The 22485-nt window shown below is 68.9% G+C and overlaps 3 protein-coding genes across 4 annotated transcripts; all 3 read left to right on the top strand.

Moving 5' to 3' along the window:
- Positions 1 to 1142: 1142 nt before the first annotated feature.
- RNASEH2A (ribonuclease H2 subunit A) lies at positions 1143 to 4206 on the top strand. 2 transcript variants are annotated; one of them, XM_075076115.1, is made up of 8 exons: positions 1148 to 1411; positions 1557 to 1628; positions 1842 to 1968; positions 2460 to 2547; positions 2978 to 3115; positions 3327 to 3414; positions 3510 to 3633; positions 4011 to 4206. In XM_075076115.1, the coding sequence occupies exons 1-8, from the start codon at positions 1285 to 1287 to the stop codon at positions 4141 to 4143; spliced, it is 897 nt and encodes a 298-aa protein (XP_074932216.1). In that variant the 5' UTR covers positions 1148 to 1284; the 3' UTR covers positions 4144 to 4206. The 2 variants fall into 2 exon arrangements, with proteins under 2 accessions (XP_074932217.1, XP_074932216.1); XM_075076116.1 differs by lacking the exon at positions 1557 to 1628 and having other exon boundaries at positions 1143 to 1411.
- A 1714-nt stretch (positions 4207 to 5920) lies between these two features.
- MAST1 (microtubule associated serine/threonine kinase 1) lies at positions 5921 to 18527 on the top strand. Its single transcript, XM_075076076.1, is given in 28 exon segments — positions 5921 to 5964; positions 6455 to 6543; positions 7064 to 7083; positions 7085 to 7140; positions 7272 to 7350; positions 7744 to 7872; positions 7874 to 7908; positions 8406 to 8481; positions 8842 to 9048; positions 9601 to 9702; positions 10346 to 10475; positions 10846 to 10913; positions 10991 to 11076; positions 11166 to 11374; positions 11882 to 12020; positions 12151 to 12283; positions 12364 to 12529; positions 12835 to 12936; positions 13005 to 13127; positions 13462 to 13571; positions 13859 to 13986; positions 14202 to 14389; positions 14499 to 14739; positions 15001 to 15283; positions 15662 to 15784; positions 16055 to 16191; positions 16410 to 16579; positions 17001 to 18527. Coding segments are annotated over 28 exon segments (4092 nt in total). The 3' UTR covers positions 17720 to 18527.
- A 160-nt stretch (positions 18528 to 18687) lies between these two features.
- GCDH (glutaryl-CoA dehydrogenase) lies at positions 18688 to 22438 on the top strand. Its single transcript, XM_075076112.1, has 11 exons — positions 18688 to 18787; positions 19008 to 19095; positions 19262 to 19402; positions 19801 to 19863; positions 20292 to 20462; positions 20845 to 20974; positions 21045 to 21264; positions 21350 to 21453; positions 21534 to 21659; positions 21731 to 21891; positions 21981 to 22438. The coding sequence occupies exons 2-11, from the start codon at positions 19014 to 19016 to the stop codon at positions 22070 to 22072; spliced, it is 1290 nt and encodes a 429-aa protein (XP_074932213.1). The 5' UTR covers positions 18688 to 18787; positions 19008 to 19013; the 3' UTR covers positions 22073 to 22438.
- The last annotated feature ends 47 nt before the right edge of the window (positions 22439 to 22485 follow it).

Here is a 22485-nt window from a genome sequence, read left to right as displayed (position 1 = left end):
ATGGACATCCTGATGATGAGGACCCCCAGTGTGGACACGGTGGTATGGCGCACCCCGATGGAACGCTGCATGGGACTATGGCTGAGGACCTCGGCTTTGGGGGGCTTCCTCTGGGGACCCCCATGGACACCCCGATGAGGACCCCACAGACCTGGACAGACCCCAAGGGACAGGGACCCTCTCCCCCCTGCCCCCAACGGGATGCTGCATGGGACCATGCTGGGATGAGGACCACAGCTTTGGGGGGGGTATCCTGCTGCGGACCCCCATGGCCACCCCCACGGGGACCCTGTGGATATGGACCCTGTAGGCTCCAGCTGCTGCTTGGTGAAGGTCACGGCTTCTGGGGGGGGCACCCAGAGGGACCCCCCTCCCTGCCACAGACCTGGAGGAACTGGGGACTCCTGATGGAGAACCCCAAACAGAGCCGAGAGGATAGGGGAACCCTGTGGGGGAACTGCCCCCCCCCCCAATGGACCTGCCTGAAGGGACTTGCAGGACGAGGCACACCCAGTTGAGGCCCCCCAAGGGGTTAGGGACCCCAGGGCCCGCGGGAACGGGACCTGCGAGATGGACTGGGTACCCCCAAACTGGGCCTAGCGCCCGCCCCCCCGTGGTGCCCCCCCAGCTGGGCCTGGGGACTCCTTTGGGACTGGGGGGACCCGCAGGGTCAGGCCCCCCCAAACTGGGCATTTACCCGTTGGGGGAGTGTCCCCGGGTTGGACTCATTTTGTGGGGGGCTGAGCCCCCATTCTGTGCTCCCCAAAGGGGGGGCACCCCCCCGCGAAGTTTACAGGAACCCCCCGGAGGGGGGAAGGGGAGCGTTTTGTTGTTGCTGTTTATTTTTTGTACGTTTGTATTTAATTAATAATAACTGTAATAACTGGTCGAGTTGTGCCGTGTTTTGGGGGGGTGACCGTCTCGTGGGACCCCCGCGCCGCGGGCACCGCCGTCACCGGAAGGGGGCGGTGCCAGGGCTTTCCCCGCTGACGCAACCATGCCCATATACGGGCAGGCGGGGGCCGTTGCGGGAACCCCCTCCCGCGCTACCCGGCACCGTCCGCCCCGGGGCGGCACTTCCCGGACGGAGGGGGATGGGGCGGGTCTTCCGCGACACTCCCTCCCACCCCACCCCCCGCCTGGGGCTGGACCGACCTCCGGGACCCTTCCCCACGGGACCCAGGCGTTCCGGACCCCGCCGTGACCCCTGGGGGGGTGGTGCCTCCCCGCAGCCTACATCTCCCAGTGGGGTGTGCGTGGGCCCCGCCCGGCCCCGCCCCCGCAATGGCGCTGGCGCGGCTGGAGCGAGACCCGGCGGGCGCGGGGCGGTTCGGTTCCGCCGTGCCCCCCCTCTGCCGCCGCCGGCCCTGCGCCCTCGGCGTGGACGAGGCGGGCCGGGGGCCGGTGCTGGGTGAGACTGGTGGGGGCCGGACCCTCCCCTTGGGGGGGCTGCGCGTGGCGCGGAGGGGGGTCCCGGTACACCGGGCTGCACACGGGGGTTTCCTTCCTCCCGCCTCCCCGTTCTCACTCACCCCTGCTCCCGGTTCCCCCCGCAGGGCCGATGGTTTATGGGATCTGCTACTGCCCCGTGGAGAAGCTGGAGGAGCTGGAGGCGCTGGGGGTGGCAGGTGGGGGCGTCTCGGGGGGCACCCGGCGGGCTGGGGCGCCCTGAGGGGGTAGGGAGCCCCGTGGGGTCCTGGGAGGCCCTGTGGGGGGAGGTTTGGAGGTCCCGAGCGTGGGTTTGGGGTATGGCGGAGGTTGGGGGTCCTGGGATTCGGGGGGGCGTGTGTCCCAGGGGGAGTTGGGGGATCCGGGGTGTCCCCTCACCTTGGTCCCCCCAGACTCGAAGACGCTGTCGGAGGGGGAGCGGGAGCGGCGCTTTGAGCTGCTGGAGGCGGCGAGCGACGTCCTGGGGTGGGCGCTGCACGTGCTGCCCCCCGACCACATCTCTGCCTGCATGCAGCAGCGGTGAGACCCCCTCAGGGCCCCCCCGAGACCCCCCACCCCCCGACCACATCTCTGCCTGCATGCAGCAGCGGTGAGACCCCCTCAGGGCCCCCCCCGAGACCCCCCACCCCCCGACCACATCTCTGTCTGCACGCAGCAGCGGTGAGACCCCCTCATGCCCCCCCCGAGACCCCCCACCCCCAACCACATCTCTGCCTGCATGCAGCAGTGGTGAGACCCCCCTCAGGGCCCCCCCAAGGCCCCCTGGGACCCCCCAATCCCCTGATTATATCTCTGCCTGCATGCAGCAGCAGCGAGAGCCACCCAAACCCACCCGGGGTCCCCCAGACCCCTCTGTGACCCCTCTTGGCCCCCCCCCAGCACCTTTGAGTGCCTCTGGCCCTCCAAGCCTGGTTCCTGCAGTCTCTATCTCCTGCCCCACCCCCCCACCCCGTTTGGGGTGCCGGGGGGGTTTGGGGAGCTGGGGGTGATGGCCCCCCTGACCCCCCCAGAGCCAGGTACAACCTGAACGAGCTGTCGCACGATACGGCCATGGGCCTCATCCAGTTCGCGCTGGACTCTGGCGTGCAGGTGGCCGAGGTGGGTTTGCAGGGGGCGTGGGGGGGCAGCACAGGTGCGGGGGGGGGGAACTGGGTGGGGGGGGGCCCTGGGCTGTGGCTAAACCCCACTTTTCTCCTCCCCCTGTGCCTTACTTTTTCTCACAGGACTGAGCAGTTTGGGGGGGAATTGGGGCTCTGGGGGTGATCCAGGTTGTTTTGGGGTGATTTTGGGGTGCTTTGGAGGGTGACTGGAGGGAGTCTGGGATTGTTTGGGGGTAATTTAGCATGGGTTTGGGGGTGCTGGGAGGGAGTGTTTTGGGGCTTCTTTTGAGGAGGAGGGTCAGGGCGCAGCAGAGGGTTCAGGCTGTTTTGGGGGAGGTTGAGGAGCTTTTGCAGGGGTTTTGGGGTGCTGGGCAGCCACGATGGATCAGGGAGCCAGGGGTGATTTTGGGGGGCTGGGGCTCCCCCAGGTGTTTGTGGACACGGTGGGGCCAGCAGAAAAGTACGAGGCGAAGCTGCGGCAGCACTTCCCAGGGCTGGCGGTGACCGTGCGCCCCAAAGCCGACGGGCTCTTCCCTGTTGTCAGCGCTGCCAGCATCTGCGCCAAGGTGGGCACCGAGTCCCCCCCCTGAGCACTGACATCCCCCCAGAGCACCCACCCGCCCCCAACCCCATGGGGCCATCCTCCCCCTGCACCCCACATCTGCTCCCTCACTCTGCACCAGGCTCAGCTGCACCCTGGGGCAGTGAGTTTGGGGGGGGGGGCCCATGGGGGCCTAAGACCCCACCCCCAACCCCCCTGGGCTCTGCCCCCCCCAGGTTGCCCGTGACCGGGCCGTGAAGCACTGGAAGTTTGTGGAGGACCTAGAGGACATTGACCGGGACTACGGCTCAGGGTACCCCAATGGTAGGAGCAGGCAGGGGGGACGCGGCGGGGGGCTGGCCCCTGGGGGACCCAGGCATCCGGGCACCCCTCATGCCGCACCCCCACCCCCCCTTCAGACCCCAAGACGAAGGAGTGGCTGCGGCGTCACCTCGACCCCATCTTCGGGTTCCCCCAGTTTGTGCGCTTCAGCTGGGCGACGGCACAGGAGTTGCTGCAGCGAGAGGGTGTCCCCGTCAAGTGGTATGGGGCGGGGGGCTGGGGGGGTCCTGGGGTGGGGGGACAGCGTGGGGGCTGCTGTCACTTGGGGGGGGGCAGTCCCCAGTGTGAGGCTATGGGGGAGCTGGGGCTGCTCCTGTAATGGGGGGAGTGGGGTGGGGGTCCCTGTGTAATTGGGTGGGCACAAGGGGAGTCCTGTCTGTGCCATGAGGGGAGCCAGACCCGGGCAGGAGAGGGGGACACAGGGGTGCTGTCGGTCCAATGGTGGGGCCGAGGGGTGGGTGTTCCCATGCAATTGGGGGACACGGGTCCCTGCCCTGTGGGGCGGGATGGGGCAAATCCCCTGCCCAGACTCCTGGGTCCCTTGTGCCCCCCCTAGGTCCCTGACTTTTCCCCCCCAGGGCCGACGAGGACCCCAAGGAAGACCCCTCATCCACGCCCTCGGTGCTCTCCTACTTCGCCCGGGCACACCCCCGGCGTACCCCCCACCGCTTCTTCCAGGAGCGCAGCCTGCAGCCTCTGGCCGAGCTGTGACTCCCCTGAAACAGGGACCCCCAAAACGCCCCCCAATAAAGGACGTGGTTGTTTTCTAACAAAGTGTGGTACAGAAACCCCCAAATCCACTTTTTTTGTGGGGGGTGGGGGCGCTGGGGCAGCAGAAAACTCATTTATTCCCCCTGTGAAGTTGGGGGGTGTCACAGGGAATGGTGGGCCGGCAGTGTCTGTGGCATTTGGGGGGGGTCTGTAGGATTGCGGGGGGGCGGGTTGCACAGACCCTGGTTGTGCTGGGGGGGGCGTTTGGGGCTCCCTAGCTTTGGAGGGGGTTGGGGCCCCCAATGAGCATGTTCCCCCATGGGGGGAAGGGAACCCAGGCATCTGCCCCCCCAACCCCTCCTTAATCGGTCCTGGCCGGGCACCTGGCAATCGCTGTGGCCTCAATCCCGGGGGATTAGGGGTCTAATGCGGGGGGGGGGGGCGTCACTGGGGGCCCCCCGACTTTGCTGGGTGCGTTTTTAGGGGTTTTATGGTACCAAAATGTCGCTAATGAGCCAGGGGTGGGGGGTTCGGCCGTATTGCCGGAATATGAACATGGGGGAAGACACACACAACATGGGGCGGGGGGGACGGGACAGAATCCCCCCCGAGGTGACCCAAAGTCCCCCAGAAGGGACCCAGGCATCCGGGCTGGAGAGCGTGGCCGGTTCAGCACCGCGGACAGCGGTGGGGGGGCTCGGGGGGGTCCTGGGGGGAAGGGGACGGGGACCCTGGGGCACGTGGGGGCCATGGGGCAAAGGTGGGGACAGGGCAGGGTAAGGGGGGGCAGGAGGAAGCCCACCCCCGGGGTGGGGCCGGCCCCCCCCCCCCCCCCGACGCCTGAGTCCCCCCCGTCAGGGCGGGGCTGGGCGGGGCCGCTGGGCGGGGCGCTCCCGGGGGTCCCGCGCGGCGGAGGATGGCGGCGGGCGTCTGAGGAGGGGGTGTTTGGGCACCGGGGGCGCGGGGGGGGGCCGGGACCCCGCGCACCGGCGGCGCCATGGACGACTCGGGTGTGATCCGCCGGCGGCGGCTGCAGGTACCGGCGGTGAGGGGGTGGGGGTGGGGGTTCGGTAGCGGAGGGGGGTCGGTAGCGGAGGGGGTCGGTGCTGGGGGCGGATTCAGTACCGGAGGGGTTGAGGCCCGGCCCGGGGGGACCTGTATCGGCAGGGCGGGTACGGGGGCGTGGGGGATACGGGCCCGGTGATGGGAAGGTCGGTCCGGGCGGGGTCGGCACCGGGGAGGTGATGTGGGCCCGGTACCGGGGCGGGGCGGAACTGGGGGGGCTGCAGGGCTGTGGTGGAGAGGGGGTCTGGGCAACCAGATCTGGGGGGGTCTCAGAGGTGGGGGGCACCCGGGGGGATGGTGGAGCCCATGCCTTGCCCCCCCCCAGCATTGGGGCAGGGCCCGAGGACCTCCCCAAGCGCTGCTGCGGGGGGCAGGGGGCCCGTCCAGAGGGATGGGGGGGGGGGGCCAGGTGAGCCCGGGGGGGTCAGGGGATTCCGGGGGGGTCCGGGCCGCCCCCCACCCTCTGCCCCGTTTTGCAGAAGGATCTGCCGCTGCCGCGGAAAAGCAGCAGGTGAGACCCCCCCCCGCGCCCCCCCCATTGTCCCCATCGCCCCCCCATTGCGCCCCCATTGCACCCACCGCCCCGGCCCCGCCCCAACCCCGCCCCAGCCCCGCCCCGCTGCAGCCGCCGCCGCCGCGTCCCCCCCCCCCGCCCTGCCGAGGCGCCGCCGCCGCGGAGCCCACGGCCCCCCCCGGGCTCTCGGACCCCCCGATGCCGATCCTGGTGGGCAGCAGCATGTTCCGCCGCACCAAGAGGTAACCGGGGCCTCGGCCTTCCTCTCCTCATCCTCATCCACCACCCCTTCTCCATCCTTATTCCCATCCTTCATCCTCAGCCTTCATCCTTCTCCATCCCCATCGCCATCCTCATCCCTTCTCCATCCTCATCTCCATCCTCGTCCTCATCCTTCATTCTCGTCCTCTTTCATCCTCATCCTCCGTCTCTTCTCCTCCATCCTCCCTCCTTCATCCCTGTCCTCTGGCCCTCATCCCTCCTTCCTCATCCTCCGTCTTCATCCTCCATCCCTGGCCCCCCCCCGGCCCCATGATCCCCTCCATGGCCACTGCAACCCCCCAGACCCTTCCCCCGAGCCCCCATTCCTGCACCCCTTTGGGGGGGAGGGGAAGCTGTGGGTGCCCTCCCCCAGGCACCTTTGGGTGTCATTAGCGTGTTTGGGTGCAGGGTGGGGGGCATGTGTGAGGGGGATCCTGGCGCCCCCCCACGCCCCCCTACCCCCCCCCCCAGCTGCCGTACGAGCAACCGGAAGAGCCTGATCCTGACCAGCACCTCCCCCACCCTCCCACGGCCCCACTCGCCGCTGCCTGGCCACATCGGTGAGACCCCCCGGGCCCCCCGTGTCCCCCCCCGTGTTCCCAACTCCCTCCCAAGGCCCTAAGACCCTCCTAAGTCCCCCACAGAAAGCCCCAAAGGGGCCAATAGGGAGCTCCAGGTAACCAATGCCCCCCAAAGGACCCATAAGAATCCCCCCAAACCACTGGGACCCCCCCAAGGCACCCATTGTCCCCCTCAGGCCCCACGAACACCCTAGGCAAACTTGGGGAGCCCCCCAGGAACCCATAGGGACCCCCCCAAGGGACCCATTGTCCCCCCAATACCAATAATGCCCCCATCCCCAGCCTCCCTGGCACTTATAGGGACCCCAAAGCACCTGAGCCCCCCCAGTCCCTGGTGTTCCTCCTGCCCCCCTCCTTTTCCCTGGGGTGAGTTGCATCCATTTGGTCCTGCTCCCTCTGGTGTGGGTGGGGCCCGGCAGGGCGGGGGTGTCAGGGTGGGGCAGTGGTGACATCATCCCTGTGTCCCCCTCCATATGCCTCCTGCCCGCCCCCGCTGCAGGCAGCAGCCCCCTGGACAGCCCCCCGCAACTTCTCGCCCAGCAACCCGGCCCACTTCTCCTTTGCCTCCTCCCGCCGGTAAGGGCACCCAGGCACCTGGGTGGTGATGGGGGGAGGTACCCAGGCACCTGGGTCCTGTCCCAGCTCAGGGGTGGGGTGGGGGTCTCCTGGACGCCTGGGTCTCCTGACAGCCCCCCACCTACTCCCAGTGCCGATGGGCGCCGCTGGTCGCTGGCCTCGCTGCCCTCCTCCGGCTATGGCACCAACACCCCCAGCTCCACCGTCTCGGTGAGTCGGGGGCCCCGGAGCCCCCTGTGTCCAGGGAACCTGCTGGGGCACTCTCCCCATGGTGGGGGGTGGTTGATGGGGGGAGTTACTGAGGGTCTGGAGGGCATGGCCAGTGGTCTGGGAGTGGGTCCCTGCACAGGTCTGCCTGTGGGGTTAGGTGTGGGTCCCACCCATGGGGGGGTCCGGGGAGGGGTTGGTGGTGGCCGGGGGTCGGTGGGGGGGTGCATGGTGTGCAGTCAGGAGACCATGGTGGGTCCATGGGTCTCCATGAGTGGCCATAGGTCCTCGTGGAGTGCCATGGCGGGCATCCATAGGGGGTCTGTGAGGACCCATGAGGGGTCTGTGGGCTGCAGTGGGGGTCTGCGGGGTCGGAGGGGTGACGCGGGCGCGCAGTCCTCGTGCTCGTCGCAGGAGCGCCTGCACCAGCTGCCAGCGCAGCCGACGCCAGAGGAGCTGCGCTTCCTTTCCCGCCACTTCGGCAGCTCCGAGAGCCTGGCCGAGGAGGATGGGGGTGCTCGGGGGGGGGCCGGCCCCACGCCCCCGCTCCCGTAGCCTCAGGTGGGGCTGGGGCACTGGGGACCCCAAGTGGCTGGGGCAGCACCAGGGATTTGGGGACCCCATGAGGGATCAGGGCAGCAAGAGGCTGGGGGTCACCATGGGGTTCGGGGGGCACACCAGGGCTTTGGGGGGACCATGGGGAGCACCATGGGGCTTCAGGACACTTTGTGGTTGGGGACACCATAGGACTGGAGGGGGGCAGGCCTTTGGGGACACTGTGTGGGAATCGGGGCACCGTGAGGGTGGGGACGTCGTGAACCTGGGTTGACCCGGTGTAGGGGGGGACCATGGGGGCACCACAGAGCACTGTGGGGTGGGGGGCAGCAGGGTGACAGGGACACTGTGGCCATGGGACATCAGGGGGGGTGGAATGGGGCTGCTGTGGGTCCCCATGGAGACACCAGGGAGAGTTGTGGGGGATCCTGCGAGTGCCAGCGGTAGGGCTGCTGGGTGGGGGACGCTGCAGGTCCCGCGGGTGCCAGCGCTGCCCCCCCCAGCCCAGGGCGCTCGCCCTCGTCCCATGACAACGAGATCGTGATGATGAACCACGTCTACAAGGAACGGTTCCCAAAGGTGGGGCTGGGGGAATGTGGGGGACTGGGGGAGGACATAGGGGCTTGGGGAGGGGGTCAGGGAGGGGACTATGGGGTTTGAGGGGTTATGGAACAGCTCTGGGGGGTCTCGGGCAGTGGGCACTGAGGGGAGACATAGAGTCTTGGGTGGGTCCTGGGAAGGTTATGGGGATCTTGGGGGATTATGAAGTACCTATAGGGGATCAGGGGGGCTCTGAGGTTCCTGGAGAGGAGGTTTGACAGCTCAGGGGTTCTGGGGTGGCTATGGAGCACTGGAGGAGGTTGTGGGGTCTTGGGGGGCCCCAGGGGGCCTGTGGAGATGTCAGGATCCATGGGGAGCCTGTCCGCCTGGGTCCTGCAGGCGACGGCGCAGATGGAAGAGCGGCTGGAGGAGTTTGTGCGGGGCTGCGGCCCTGGCGGGACGCCACTGGCCGACGGTGCCCTCAGCTTCATCCAGCACCAGCTGGTCGAGCTGGCACGTGATTGCCTGGCCAAGGCGCGGCACGGCCTCATCACCGCTGGCTACTTCTACGAGCTGCAGGAGAACATGGAGCGGCTGCTGCAGGACGTGAGCCATGGCGCCCAACGGGACCCAATGAGACCCAGTGGCACCCCATGGGGCCCCAAGGGACCTAAAAGGGATCAACAGGACCCCACAGTGCCCAACAGGACCCAACAGAGCCCAACACAGACACATTGGCACCCATTGGGGCCCAAAGAGGCTCAGTGACACCCAACAGTGCCCAGCAGAGCCCCAAGAGACCCAACAGGGCTAGTGCACCCAACGGGGCCCAACAGCATCCAACAGGGACCCAACAGCCCCCCCATCGGTCCCAATGGGGCCCAATGGCACCTTGAGCACCTAATGGGGATCAACTAGGGCCATACAGGGCCCAATGGGAACCCTCACCACCCAAGGGCACCCAATGGGACCCAACAGGATGCCCCAACAGGTCCCCAGGGACCCAATGGGAACCCACTGGACACAACGAAACCTGAGGAGGTGTCCCAGGGCCCATGAGACCCCTTGGGACTGCTCCCTCAGGACCCCATGTGATCCCCCAGCATCCCGCAACCATCAGGTCCCCCGGGGCCCCCTGACCCCCCCACGTACCCCCAGGCCTACGAGCGCTCAGAGTCGGAGGAGGTGGCCTTCATCACCCAGCTGGTGAAGAAGCTCCTCATCATCATCTCCCGCCCTGCCCGGCTGCTCGAGTGCCTGGTGAGTCCCCCAGGACCCCCCATCCCCCGGGGACCCAGGCGCCTGGGACCTGCGACAGCCCCCCCCCAGTATCCCCCCCCCCCATCTATTTTGCACCATCCCAACTGTCCAATCAGTTGAAGACCTTCCGGTCACCCTGACAACACCCTGGCCAATCCCTGCGCGCAGCCAATGGGGAGGCAGGGCTGTTGTTGCCATGGTGGCAGCCGTGTTGCCGGGGCAGCGCCATGGCGACGGTGGGTCCTGGGGACCACTGAGACAAAGGTGGGAGGGGCCGGGGGCATAGGAGGGCACACGCGTGTGCACCGGCCTGTGACTGTCGGTGCACGCAGGCACACGTGTGCTCTGGCACACGTGTGTGCATTGGTGCAGGCACAGTGACACACGTGCACACATGCGTTTGGGCTCAAACACACACGTTCTGGTGCACACACATGCATCCCCGTGTGCACACACATGCTCAAATGCTTGCACACGCTCTCACACATGTACGGACCCATGTGGACCAGCACACGTATGTGCAGCAGCATACTCCCCTACTGTCTGCTGCTGCATTGCACTGTGCTGGTGTATGTCCCCACGTGCACACACGTGATGATGCGTGTCCCCCCGTGCACATGCGTGCTGGGGTGTGTCGGCACAGGAGTTCGACCCGGCTGAGTTCTACCAGCTGCTGGCGGCGGCAGAGGGCCAGGCCCGCGAGGGGCTGCTGAAGGCCGACATCCCCCGCTACATCATTGGGCAACTGGGGCTGGCACGGGACCCCTTCCCTGGTACACACGTGTGCGAGTGGCCGCAGGGCGGGCACAGGGATTTGCACATACCTGTGGGGGCGTGCATGCACGTGTGGGCGCATGCAAGGGGTATGCACGTGTGTGTGGGAGCGTGCACACATGGGGCCTTGCACGGGAGGGTGTGTGCGTGGGGCGTGCATGGGATCTGCACGCGTGTAGGCACAGGCAGGGCTGCACATGTGTGTGGGAGCGTGCATGAGGAGGGTGTCTGCATGGATCGTCTGGAGCTTGCACGCTGTGGGTGTGCAGCAGTGTGGAGGCGTGCACAGGGGTGCGTGCTTCAGGGGTGCGTGCACGGGGTGTTGTACACTGGGGGGGTGCGTATGCGTGACACCTCGTGTCCCTGCAGATGTGGTGCATCTGGAGGAGCCCGACAGTGGCGGGAGCAACACGCCGGAGCCAGAGGAGGCGGCTGAGGTGGGTGCCACGGCAGGGTCCTTGTGTGTCCCTCCCTGTGTCCCCCCATGTCCCCATGTCACCCTGTGTCCCCCCAGGGCCGTAGCGCTGTCCCCAGGCCCAAGAAGCCACCAGGCGAAGGCGACTTTGAGACCATCAAACTCATCAGCAACGGCGCCTATGGGTGAGCGGCCCCAGATGGGTCCCGGGGGGGGGCGGGGGTCCGGGATGCCGGGGTCCCTGGCGCAGCATGACGTGCGGCTGTGCCGGCAGGGCGGTGTACCTGGTGCGGCACACGGCCACACGCCAGCGCTTCGCCATGAAGAAGATCAACAAGCAGAACCTGCTGCTGCGCAACCAGGTGGAGCAGGCGTTCGTGGAACGTGACATCCTCACCTTCGCCGAAAACCCCTTCGTCGTCAGCATGTTCTGCTCCTTCCAGACCCGCCGCCACCTCTGCATGGTCATGGAGTACGTCGAAGGTGGGTGAAGGGTCAACAGGCGTCGAGATACGGGGCTGGGCGTCGTGACACGGGGCTGGGCATTGCAATACCGGGCTCAGTGTTGCGATATGGGTCTGGGCATCGTCATGCAGGTCTGGGTGCCACGATACAGAGCTGGGCATCATGACAGAGAGCTGGGTGTTGCGATATGGGGCTGGGCATCATGATACGGAGGTGGGTGGTATGATAAGGGACTGGGCATTGCAATATAGGGTTGTACGTCAAGATACGGTACCAGGCATTATAATATGGAGCCAGACATTGTGATATGGGGCCGGGGCAGTGCAACATGGTGTGGTTTGTGTCCCGATAGGCTGGTTTATGTCATGATGGGACATTTTTTACATCCCAACCTGGTGCGTTTCATCTGAGCGGGTGCTTTGTGTCCCACTGGGACATGCTGGGTGGTGGCGGGTGACGCTGTGACGCACACTGCCGTGTCCTCCCATTGCCCCCCATGCCCCCCGCCACGTCCCCCTGTCCCAGGCGGGGACTGCGCGACGCTGCTGAAGCACATCGGGGCGCTGCCGCTGGAGCTGGCCCGGCTCTACTTTGCCGAGACCGTCCTGGCCCTCGAGTACCTGCACAACTATGGGATTGTCCACCGTGACCTCAAGCCTGACAAGTACGCCTGGATGCCAGGGTGCCCTGGGGCAGTGGGGGAGGGGGCTGGGCCAGGGGAGGGCCGGGGGGTGCCGGACACCTGTGTCCCCGCCGGACGCCTGGGTCCCCACCGGACGCCTGGGTGCCTGCAGCCTGCTGATCACCTCGCTGGGCCACGTGAAGCTGACGGACTTTGGGCTCTCCAAGATGGGGCTGATGAGCCTCACCACCAACCTCTACGAGGGCCACATGGAGAAGGACGCCCGCGAGTTCCGCGACAAGCAGGTGGGCGGGGCTGGGCAGGGCCGTTGGGGTGGGGCGGTTGGGGTGTGGTGGGGTGTGGCTGGCACTGACCCTGCCTGCAGGTGTGCGGCACCCCCGAGTACATCGCACCTGAGGTGATCCTGCGGCAGGGCTACGGGAAGCCGGTGGACTGGTGGGCAATGGGCATCGTCCTCTATGAGTTCCTGGTGGGCTGCGTCCCCTTCTTCGGGGACACCCCCGAGGAGCTCTTCGGGCAGGTCATCTCAGGTATGGGGACAGGGACACGGAGGGGACACGGCGGGACATGGGGCAGGTCATCTCGGGGGCGGGGGGGACGTGTGGATGGGGCAGGTCATCTCTAGTACACGGACTGGGACATGGGAGGGACACGGGGGGGCATGGGGACACAGAGCAGGTAATCTTGGGTATGGGGACACAGGGGGATGAATAGGTCATCTTGGGGACATGGGGACAGGGATGGTCGTCCCTGGTACAGGGATGGGCATGGGGACACGGGGATGGGATGGGGCTGGCAGCCGTGACCCCACGCTAACGTGGGCCCCCCATGTCAGACGAGATCCTGTGGCCGGAGGGGGATGAGGCACTGCCCCCTGACGCCCAGCACCTCATCTCCTGCCTCCTGCAGCCCGATCCCCTGCGGCGCCTCGGGGCCGGTAAGACCCCCATTCCCCCACCCCTCCCCGGGCTGCGGCCCCCACTGACCCCAGCCTCATCCCCGCAGGGGGTGCACAGGAGGTGAAGGCTCACGGCTTCTTCGCAGCACTGGACTGGACGGGGCTGCTGCGGCAGAAAGCTGAGTTTGTGCCGCACCTGGAGTCCGAGGAGGACACCAGCTACTTTGACAGTGAGGGACCCACAGGACCCCCACCAGCAACCCTGGGAACACCTCGGGACCCCTCTGGGACCCCGACCCAGGGACCCCCTGGGACCACCCCATGACACCTCCCAGGGGACACCCCCTTGGCACCCCATGCACCGCCCCTCCCCAGCCAGGGACAACCCCCCATGGGACCTTCCAGCCCTGCCACACGCTCACGGGACCCCCTCAGGAATCCCACCATGTGCCCTCCCCAGGACACCTCCGTGTGTCCCCTCTATGGGTCCCTCACCCCTGGGCCCCCTGGGGTGACCTGATGGGACTCCCACCCTGTGGCCACTCTCACCCCTGCCCCCCGCAGCGCGCTCGGACCGGTACCCCCACGTCACCTCCTACGAGGACGAGGACACAACAGAGGACGAACCCGTGGAGATCCGGCAGTTCTCGTCCTGCTCCCCCCGCTTCAGTAAGGTGAGGGGACAGGGGGGTACTGAGGGGTGGGGACACAGGAATGGTGGGGGACAGAGGGATGCGGGCACGTGGGGATGCACAGGACCTCGCACAGCCCCGTGCAGTGCAGGGTCCTCGTGCCCAGCCCCATGCAAACCCTCGTGCGCCCTTTGTGCAGTCACACGTGTGCAAACCCTCATGCACACACCGCCCCCCCACCCCACCCCGCAATGACACGTGTGCAAAGCCTCGTGCGCCGCTCGTGCGATGCCCAGGGCGAGCAGGTGCGAGGCAGTGCCGGTGCGCAGGTGTACAGCAGCCTGGAGCAGCTCTCGCAGCAGCAAGAGCCGAAGGCGGCCAAGGGACGTCCGCGGGACGAGGGGAGACGTGACGGCTTCGCCCGCGACCGCAGCTGGCGCACGGCCTCGCCTGAGCTGTGAGCGCCTGCACCGGGGTCCCCGGGGAACGGCAGGGTCCCTGGGGGGGGAGCACCAGGGGCTCTGGGTGGGGGGGGGTCAGCACACCTGGGTCCCCAGGGTGGGGGCAATGCCTGGGTGCCCTGGGTCCTGCCCAGATGCCTGGTTTTCCCAAAGGATGTCTGAGGGGGTTGTAGTGGTCAGACCCCCCCCCAAAACACCTCGGTCCCTACAGGAAGCGTGCATCGGCAGCTGAGGGGGCCCCCCCTGAGGGCGAGGGCAGCCCCCCTCCAGGCGCCCGTCGCCGCTTCTCAGCTCTGCTGGAGCCGGGACGCCCCGGGGCCCCCACCGAGGAGAGGGCCCCCCCCCGCAATGGGGCACCCCCCCGCGATGGACCCACAGATGGACCCAGCGAGGAGCCAGGTCGGTCCCAGATGCTGGGGTCAAAGGTGGGGGATAGAGGGTCCCGGATGCCTGGGTCCCCAGTGGGGAGGTCCCAGACACCTGGGTCCTCACCAGCCGGTACCCCCAGGGGAGCGAGTGCCGCGAGCCGGGGACCTGCCCCCACCCCGAGCCGAGCTGGGGCTGCGGCGGCCGCGGCACCCAGGGGTGGTCCCCGAGGCAGGGGGTGACAAACGCAGCCCCCGCGGCCCTGGGAAGGTCACCAAGTCAGCATCAGCCACTGCCCTCTCCGTCATCATCCCCAGCGGTGGGTGTCACCCCCGGGACGTCAGCATCCCCTCCGGACAACCCCCACCCCCCGCCCCTCCTTGGTGGGCAGCCTAGAGACCTGGGTCCCCATGGGTGGTGTGGGTCCCCCGCATACCCGGGTCCCCAAGTGTGACGGCAGGGGGGTTGGTGGGGGTCCCTGGACACCTGAGTCCCAAGGGTGGAGGGTCCCTGGTCACCTGGGGGTTGGGGGGGTGGGTGGGGGTGCCCATGGATGCCTGGGTCCCCATGGGGGATGGGGGCCTCCCCTGGACACCCGGGCCTCTGTGGGTGGTGGAACCCCTGGTCCCATGGGTGGGGGACAGCGGGTGCCCCGGATGCCGGGGTCCATGGGTGCGGTGCCAGCCAGGGGGCGCAGGGGAGGCGCCTGGCTCCTCGCCCCTGGGCAGCCCCATGTCCCCGCGGTCACTGTCCTCGGACCCATCCTCGCGGGACTCATCCCCGGGGAGGGAGCTGGCCCCGGCCGTGGCCGCCCCCCGCTCCCCCATCGCCATCCCCCGCCCCGGCAAGAAGTTCGGCTTCACCCTGCGCGCCATCCGCGTCTATCTGGGGGACAGCGACGTCTACAGTGTCCACCATGTCGTCTGGGTCAGTGGGACGGGGGGGTCGCTGGGGAGAAAGGGGGGGACATGGAGGGACGTGGGGGGGACGGGACATGAGCAGCGCCCACCACATCGTGTGGGTCAGCAACGGACGGGGCGACACAAGGATGGGGACATCAGGGGACATGGGGGGGCCTTTGGGGACATAGAGGGGACAGGGGAGTTGTGGGGGGATGAGGATGTGCACAGAGCCCCCCCATGTTGTCAGGGTGGGTAGGGATCGGGGGCACTGGGGGGGGACATTGGAAGGATGGAGGGTATCTGCAGCATCCACTGCGTTGTTCGGGCCAGGGGACGCGGCGAGGGAGGGGCTGGGGCATTGTGGCCCCCGTGCATTGTGAGTAACGGTGCCCTGTGCGTGCAGCACGTGGAGGAGGGGGGCCCGGCACAGGAGGCGGGGCTCTGCGCCGGTGACCTCATCACCCACGTCAACGGGGAGCCTGTCCACGGGTTGGTGCACACTGAGGTCGTCGAGCTCATCCTCAAGGTCAGGGGTCATGAGATGTCATGGGGTCACAGGGTCATGGGGGTCATGGGGATGTGGGGAGGGGTCACGTGGTCAAAAGGTCACTGGGTTGAGAGGTTGTGGTGGGGTCATGGTAGGGTCATGGGGTTGCCAGAAGGTCACAATGGGGTCACGGCCAGGTTGTGGGTCCTGGTGGGGTCACAGTGGGGAGGCAGAGCGGGCTGGGCGTCTGGGTGTAGCGGAGCATGGTGGGGTGCGGCAGGGCGTGGCAGTGACCCCGCTGTGCATCAGAGCGGGACGAAGGTGCTGGTGACAACGACGCCGCTGGAGAACACGTCCATCCGCCTGGGCCCCGCGCGGCGCCGCAGCGCACGGGCCAAGATGGCGCGGAGGAACCGCCGGGGCGGTGCCGGGGGCGGCCACGAGAGGTGGGGCTGGGGGGAAGTGGGGGGAAGTGGGGGGTAGAGGGTGGGGCCCAGGGTGGGGCCCGGGGGCGGGCAGAGGGCACGTCTGGGGGCGGGGCCCGGGCAGGGTGGGGTTTGTGGGTGGAGCGGGCCGGGGCCCTTGGCAGGGCCCGTGGATGGAGCAGGGGGCGGGGGCGGGGGCGGGGCCCGGCCGCCGAAGTGACGGTCCTCCCCGCCGGCAGGCGGCGCAGTGCGCTCTTCCGGCACCTGGCCCGCCAGGCCTCGCTGCTGCACACGAGCCGCTCGCTGACGTCACTAAGCCGCTCGCTCTCCTCCTCCGACAGCCTGCCCGCCTCCCCCACCCACGCGCGCGCGCGGGACCCCGCCCTCCCGCCGCGCGCCGCCGAGACGGGTACGCGCCACCACGGCAACGGGCGGGGCCATGACAACGGGGCGGGGGCGGGACCGTGGCAACGGGGCGGGGGCGGAGCCATGGCAACGGGGCGGGGCGGGCCTATGGCAATGGATAGGGGTGGGCGGGGGGATGGGACCGTGGCAACGGGGGCGGGGGCGGGACCAACGGGGGACAACGGGGGTGGGGGAGAGGGCGGAGCCAATGCAGCGGTGCGGGGGGCGGAGCCATGGGGCGGGGCGGGGCTACGGGAGCCACGAGGGTCCGAGGAGGGTGAGACGGGGCTACGGCGGCCGGGAGGGGCCGGGCGGCGGCGGCCGCTCCGCAGCCCCGGGGTGCCCCGAGCCCGGCCGCGGCGGGAGGCTCCGCTCGGTCGGCCCCGGTCCCGCGGCCGGCTCTGACCCGCGGCCGGCGCACGCAGGGGCCTCCCCGCCCAGCAGCTCCCCGGGCTCCAGCGCGCCGCCCTCGCCGGCGCCGGCCGGGCCCCACCTGCGGCCCAGCTCGCTGCAGGGCCTGTCCCCGAAGCTGCAGCGGCAGTACCGGGCGGCGCGCTGCAAGTCGGCCGGCAGCATCCCGCTCTCGCCGCTGGCCCACACGCCCTCACCGCCCGCCGCCTCGCCGCCCGCCTTCCCCGCCAAGCTGCACCCCAAGGCCGCCGAGTCGCCCCGCCTTGCCCGCCGGGGTCCCCCCGAGAAGGCGGCGGCGGCGGCGGGGGCGGCCCGCAAGCACGGCCTGGAGGCCACCCGCAAGGACTTCCCAGCCGAGCCGCCGCTGCAGAGCCTGGCCGAGTGGGACGGCGAGAGCCCGGCCGAGGGGCCGCCCCCCGCGCCCCCCGCCCGCCGCCTGGGCCGCCAGGAGCTGCCGCTGCTACTGGGGGGCCCCCCCGCCGCCGATCCCGCCCCCCCGGGGCCGGAGGAGCCCGAGCGGGTGCCGCGGGGCCCCGCCAAGGCGCTGAGCCCGGTGCAGGAGCACGAGCAGGCCCGGCGGGGGGGCGCCCCGGGGGGGCCGCCGGTGCCCATCGTGGTGGTGGGGCCCAGCGCAGTCCCCGGGGACGGGGACAGGGCGCTGGGGCCCCCCCAGAGCACCGGCCCCCCCCCCCAGCCGCTGAGCTCCCCTCCCCCCCCACCCCCGCGGCTGTAAATCGGGGGGGACCCCCAGGCATGCGGGGCCCCCGCCCGCCCTGCCCGGGGCAGTGGCTTGCAGCCCCCCCGGCACCTCCCTGCATATGCGAAGGGTTAATGCTGTGACACCCCCCACCCCCGGTGTGATGTCATCGGCTCGGCAGCCCCCCCGTCCCGGGGTGTCGCTTCCCCCCCCCCCCCGTCTTCTCTTTCCTCCTGGTTCTTGCCTTGCTGATGTTACGGCGGTGATGTCACAGGTGGGGTGGGAGGGGCAAGGGCACAGCTGTGATGTCACTCGGGGATGGGGAACGGTGGCATCACAGTGGTGATGGCCATCAGGGAGTGATGTGATGTCACGACTGGTGTCGGTGGAGCGGTGATGTCCCGGTTGTGATGCCAGCGTTGGTGCGGAATTGGCAATGTTGCCGTTACGATGTCACTGATGGCGTAGGAGGGGTGATGTAACGGTGCTGCTGTCACAACTCTGATGTAACCGAAGGTGTGGGAATGGTGATGTCACAGCTACGGTGTCACTGGCAGAGTGGGGATAGTGATGTCACAGCTGTGGTGATGGCGAAGTGGGGGCAGTGACTGGTGCTGGGCGGTGATGTCACCGCCGTGAGGTCACCGAGTGTGACTGACACACCCCAAGTATGCAGTGATGTCCCACACCAGCAGCTGACATCACTGCAAGTGCTGGCCAAGCAGGTGACATCACCAACCCCCCCGTGACGTTATCCCCCCCCCGTTCTCGCTATGCAAAAGCCCCCCCCGGGCAGGGGGTGCCGGGGGGGGGCCCGGGGCCAATAAAGCCTGTACAGCACCGACCCGGCGTGTGCTTCCAGGGGGAGCGAGGGGGGGGAGATTGGACCTACGTCATCACGCCGCGGCCCTGGGGACCCCCGACCCACCCCAACTCCCCCCCAGCTCTCTCCGGGCAGTGGTTTGGGGGTCCCGCAGCCCTGGGCCACCCCCGGATCCCGGGCAGGCGCGGGTTAATGTCACGCCCCCGCCCCACCCCCCGTGACGTCACGGCCGAGGCTCCTCCGCGGCCGTTCGCCGCCGCCGCCGCCGCCGCGCTTACACGGTGCGGGGGGGCCGGGAGGGGGGTGTCGGTGGCCGTTTGGGGGGGGGGGGGGCACACACACCTTGGGGGGCAGCTGCGGGGGCCGGGAAGAGGCAGCGCGGGGTATTTAAGGGTCTTGGGGAACTCTAGGGGAGGCAGTTGGGGGTCCCTGGGGGAGGCGGTTGGGGGTCCCGGGGTGGGCAGTTGGGGGGTCAGCCAGGCTCAGCTGCCGCCCCCCCAGACCCCCATGGCGCTGCGACTCGCCGCCCCGCTGCTGCGCCTGGCCCGGAGAGGCGCCCGCTGGGGGGGCACGGCCCCCCCTCCGCAGGGTGAGTGGGGAGAGGGGCCCGAGAACCCCAGCTCCCCTCCTCCGACCCCCCCCCCCAGCTGCGGGGAGGGGCACAGCTGTGGGTCAGCTGTGGGGCTGGTGCTGACCCACGCTCTGTGTGTGCCCCCCCCGGTGTGCCGTGTCCCCGTCCCCCCCCCCCCCCCCAGCCACAGTCCCCTTCGACTGGCGGGACCCGCTGGGGCTGGAGGGGCTGCTGACCCCCGAGGAGCAGCTGCTGCGGGACACCCTCCGCAAGTACTGCCAGGAGCGGCTGCTGCCCCGCGTCCTGCATGCCAACCGCCACGAGGGTACGACCCAGCAGCCCCCGGCACCCCCCCCCACCCCAGCTCCTCAACTCCATCCCCAAACCCCAGAATCCTCCCCCAAATCCTCCCCCATGTCCTCAAACATCCCCCAAACCCCTCACCCCCGTTACTCCCTTGGTATCTGCACACGCCCCCAGCACCGCAAATACCCCCCAGGGCACCCCCATGGCCCTCCAAATACCTCCCAGCTCCCCAAATACCTCCCCGGTACCCCCTAATCCTGCCCAGTACCCCGCAACACACCCCCGTGCCCCCTCCCTGCAGGACCCTGGGTGGCCACGGTTGGGGGTAGGGGTGGTGGGAGCCCCCCGTTGGGGGCATCCCCACCGCCCCCACCCCAGCTTGGCCGCCCTCACACCTCACCATGCCCCTCCCCACAGTCTTTGACCGGGAGATTGTGTCTGAGATGGGGGCACTGGGGGTGCTTGGCCCCACCATCAAAGGTGAGTGGGGGGCAGTGGAGGGACTGGGATGCCCCAGAGCGTGGGGGAGACTCTGGGGGTGCTGTGGGGTCCCTGGGGGGAAGATGGGATCCCCCTAGAGACAGCAAGGGAGCTGGCAGACTGCAAGGGCTGAAGTGGGGTGGGGCAGGTCTCCCCCCTGGGGTTACCAGGGTGTTATTGGGGAAGTCCAGGGCGCTATGGGGGAGTGCTGGGACCCCTGGGGAGGGGCTGCGATGGCCCCAGGGGCAACGAGAGGGTTTGGAGGGTCTGGGGGGGGGGCAGTGGTCCTCCTTGGGGGTACAGGGGTGGTTATTGGGAGGGCACAGGGCTGCAGTTCCTGGGGTCGAGGGTCTGGGGGTCTCTGTGACGCAGTACTCAGGGTACAGCCAGGGGTCCCAGGGGTCTCTGTGGGGTGATGCTGTCCCCAGGGTATGGCTGTGCGGGCACCACCTCGGTGGGCTACGGGCTGGTGACGCGGGAGCTGGAGCGGGTGGACAGCAGCTACCGCTCGGTGCTGAGCGTCCAGTCTTCCCTCGTCATGTACCCCATCCTGGCCTATGGGACCCCCGCCCAGCGGGACCGCTTCCTACCCCCCCTGGGTGAGACCGGCACCGGGGGGGTCTGTGGGGCAGGACAGATGGGGTCTGTGGGGCATGAGGAGGGGTCTGTGGGGCATGAGGAGGGGTCTGCGTGGCAAGTGGGGGAACTGTGGGCAGGAGGGGGGGTGCTGTGGTGTGGGAGGAGGGGTCTGTAGGGCAAGTGGGAGGGCCATGGGGCAGGAGGGGGGGTGTATGTGGGGCAGGTGGGGGGTGTGGGGCAGGAAGGGGGCCATGGGGTTCCTGGGGTCTCCCTGATGCCACCCCACCATGGGGGAAGCTGCTGATAAAGCAGGAGTGACCTGGGCAGGGGGTGGTATGGGGCAGAGGTGGGGGGCTGTGGGAGGCCGTGGTGGTCCAGGGGACCCCCTGACACCACCCTCAGCACGGGGGGAGCTGTTGGGGTGCTTTGGGCTGACGGAGCCCAACCACGGGAGCGACCCGGGGCGTATGGAGACACGGGCCCGCTACAACCCCAGCACCAAGACCTACACGTTGCGGGGCTCCAAGACTTGGTGAGCCCTGAATCGGAGGGGGGGATGGGACCCTCCCAGGCCCCCACCCTGACCCCCCCACCCTGGCCAGGATCACCAATGCGCCGGTGGCTGACCTGTGCCTGGTGTGGGCGGTGTGCGAGGAAGACGGGCGGGTGCGGGGGTTCCTGCTGGAGCGGGGGACACCTGGCCTCAGCACCCCCAAAATTGAGGGCAAGTTCTCGCTCCGCGCCTCTGCCACCGGCATGATCCTGATGGACAACGTGGAGGTGCCAGAGGAGAACCTGTTGCCCTACGCCGTTGGCCTGGCGGTAAGGGGTGGGGTGGCGCACGGGGGTACGCACGGGGGGCCCTGCCGCAGGACAGGGGGGCCATGGCGACACCCGCTCGCTCCAGGGTCCCTTCGGCTGCCTGACTCACGCCCGCTACGGCATCGCTTGGGGTGCACTGGGTGCCGCCGAGGCCTGCTTGGAGACAGTGCGGCAGTACGTCCTCGACAGGTAGCGCCGGGGCCGGGGGATGCCCCAAAATGAGGGGTCCCCTCTGTCTCCCTGGCCCCACCGTCCCCTCTCCGCTGCAGGAGCCAGTTTGGGGGGCCGCTGGCGCGCAACCAGCTGGTGCAGAAGAAGCTGGCAGACATGGTGACTGAGATAGCCCTGGGGCTGCAGGCCTGCCTGCGCCTCGGCCGCCTCAAGGACGAGGGCAGGTGCGTGCCGCCGGGGCTGGGGGGCATTCGGCGGTGGTGGCAGGGGGGTGCCAGCATCCTGGTCCCCACAGGGCAGCCCCTGAGATGGTGTCAATGCTGAAACGCAACTCGTGCGGGAAGGCGCTGGCCATTGCCCGGGAGGCACGGGACATGCTGGGGGGGAACGGGATCTGCGACGAGTACCACATCATCCGGCACATGATGAACCTGGAGGCTGTCAACACCTATGAAGGTACCGCCACGCTGGGTGGGGGACACAGGGTCCCGCCAGCACCAGCGCTGCCGGGCACCCCTGAGGCCTGGCTGCTCTCTCGCCTGCAGGCACCCACGACATCCATGCGCTGATCCTGGGCCGAGCTATCACCGGCATCCAGGCCTTCGCCCCCAGCAAGCCGCCAGCACCGCGGGGCTAGCGGTGGGAGCCAGCGCCTGGCACCGCGCTGGCGGCACACGGCTGTGACGCTGCGGCATGACTGGCCTTGCGCCGCCGCCGGCAGGGCTGGGACATCACCCGTGGGCGGGGTGGGGGGGCGCGTTGCCGTGTCACCGATGGGACCGGCTTTCACCAACTGGACCCGGCGTCACCGATGGGACTTGGTGATGCCGACAGGACAAGGTATCGCCAAGCGGACCCGCTGTCACTGACAGGTCTTGGTGTCACCGCTGGGACCCGGCAGCCTGGTTGTGCCAGGCTTTGCCATGGTGCTTCTTGGCTGGTGAACTGCCCTTGTGCCTTTGCCGTCCTTGCGGCCACTCACCAATAAAAGGTGGAAAAGCCACCATGCACCAGCCTCTGTTCGTCAGCGCCAGACTCGTCAGGATTAAT

This window comes from Phalacrocorax aristotelis, chromosome 28 (assembly GCF_949628215.1).
Source record: "Phalacrocorax aristotelis chromosome 28, bGulAri2.1, whole genome shotgun sequence".
In the NCBI taxonomy this organism is placed as follows: Eukaryota; Metazoa; Chordata; class Aves; order Suliformes; family Phalacrocoracidae; genus Phalacrocorax; species Phalacrocorax aristotelis.
Note: the sequence above shows the minus strand (reverse complement) of the source record. Positions and strands in the feature narration are given on the sequence as shown.

Coding starts and splice junctions, on each gene's coding strand:
- GCDH (XM_075076112.1), top strand. CDS start 19,014: ATGGCGCTGCGACTCGCCGCCCCGCTGCTGCGCCTGGCCCGGAGAGGC. Junction 19,403..19,800: donor GCATGCCAACCGCCACGAGG/GTACGACCCAGC, acceptor CCCTCCCCACAG/TCTTTGACCGGGAGATTGTG. Junction 21,454..21,533: donor CGGCAGTACGTCCTCGACAG/GTAGCGCCGGGG, acceptor TCTCCGCTGCAG/GAGCCAGTTTGGGGGGCCGC.
- RNASEH2A (XM_075076115.1), top strand. CDS start 1,285: ATGGCGCTGGCGCGGCTGGAGCGAGACCCGGCGGGCGCGGGGCGGTTC. Junction 1,629..1,841: donor GGAGGCGCTGGGGGTGGCAG/GTGGGGGCGTCT, acceptor TGGTCCCCCCAG/ACTCGAAGACGCTGTCGGAG. Junction 3,415..3,509: donor CGGCTCAGGGTACCCCAATG/GTAGGAGCAGGC, acceptor CCCCCCCTTCAG/ACCCCAAGACGAAGGAGTGG.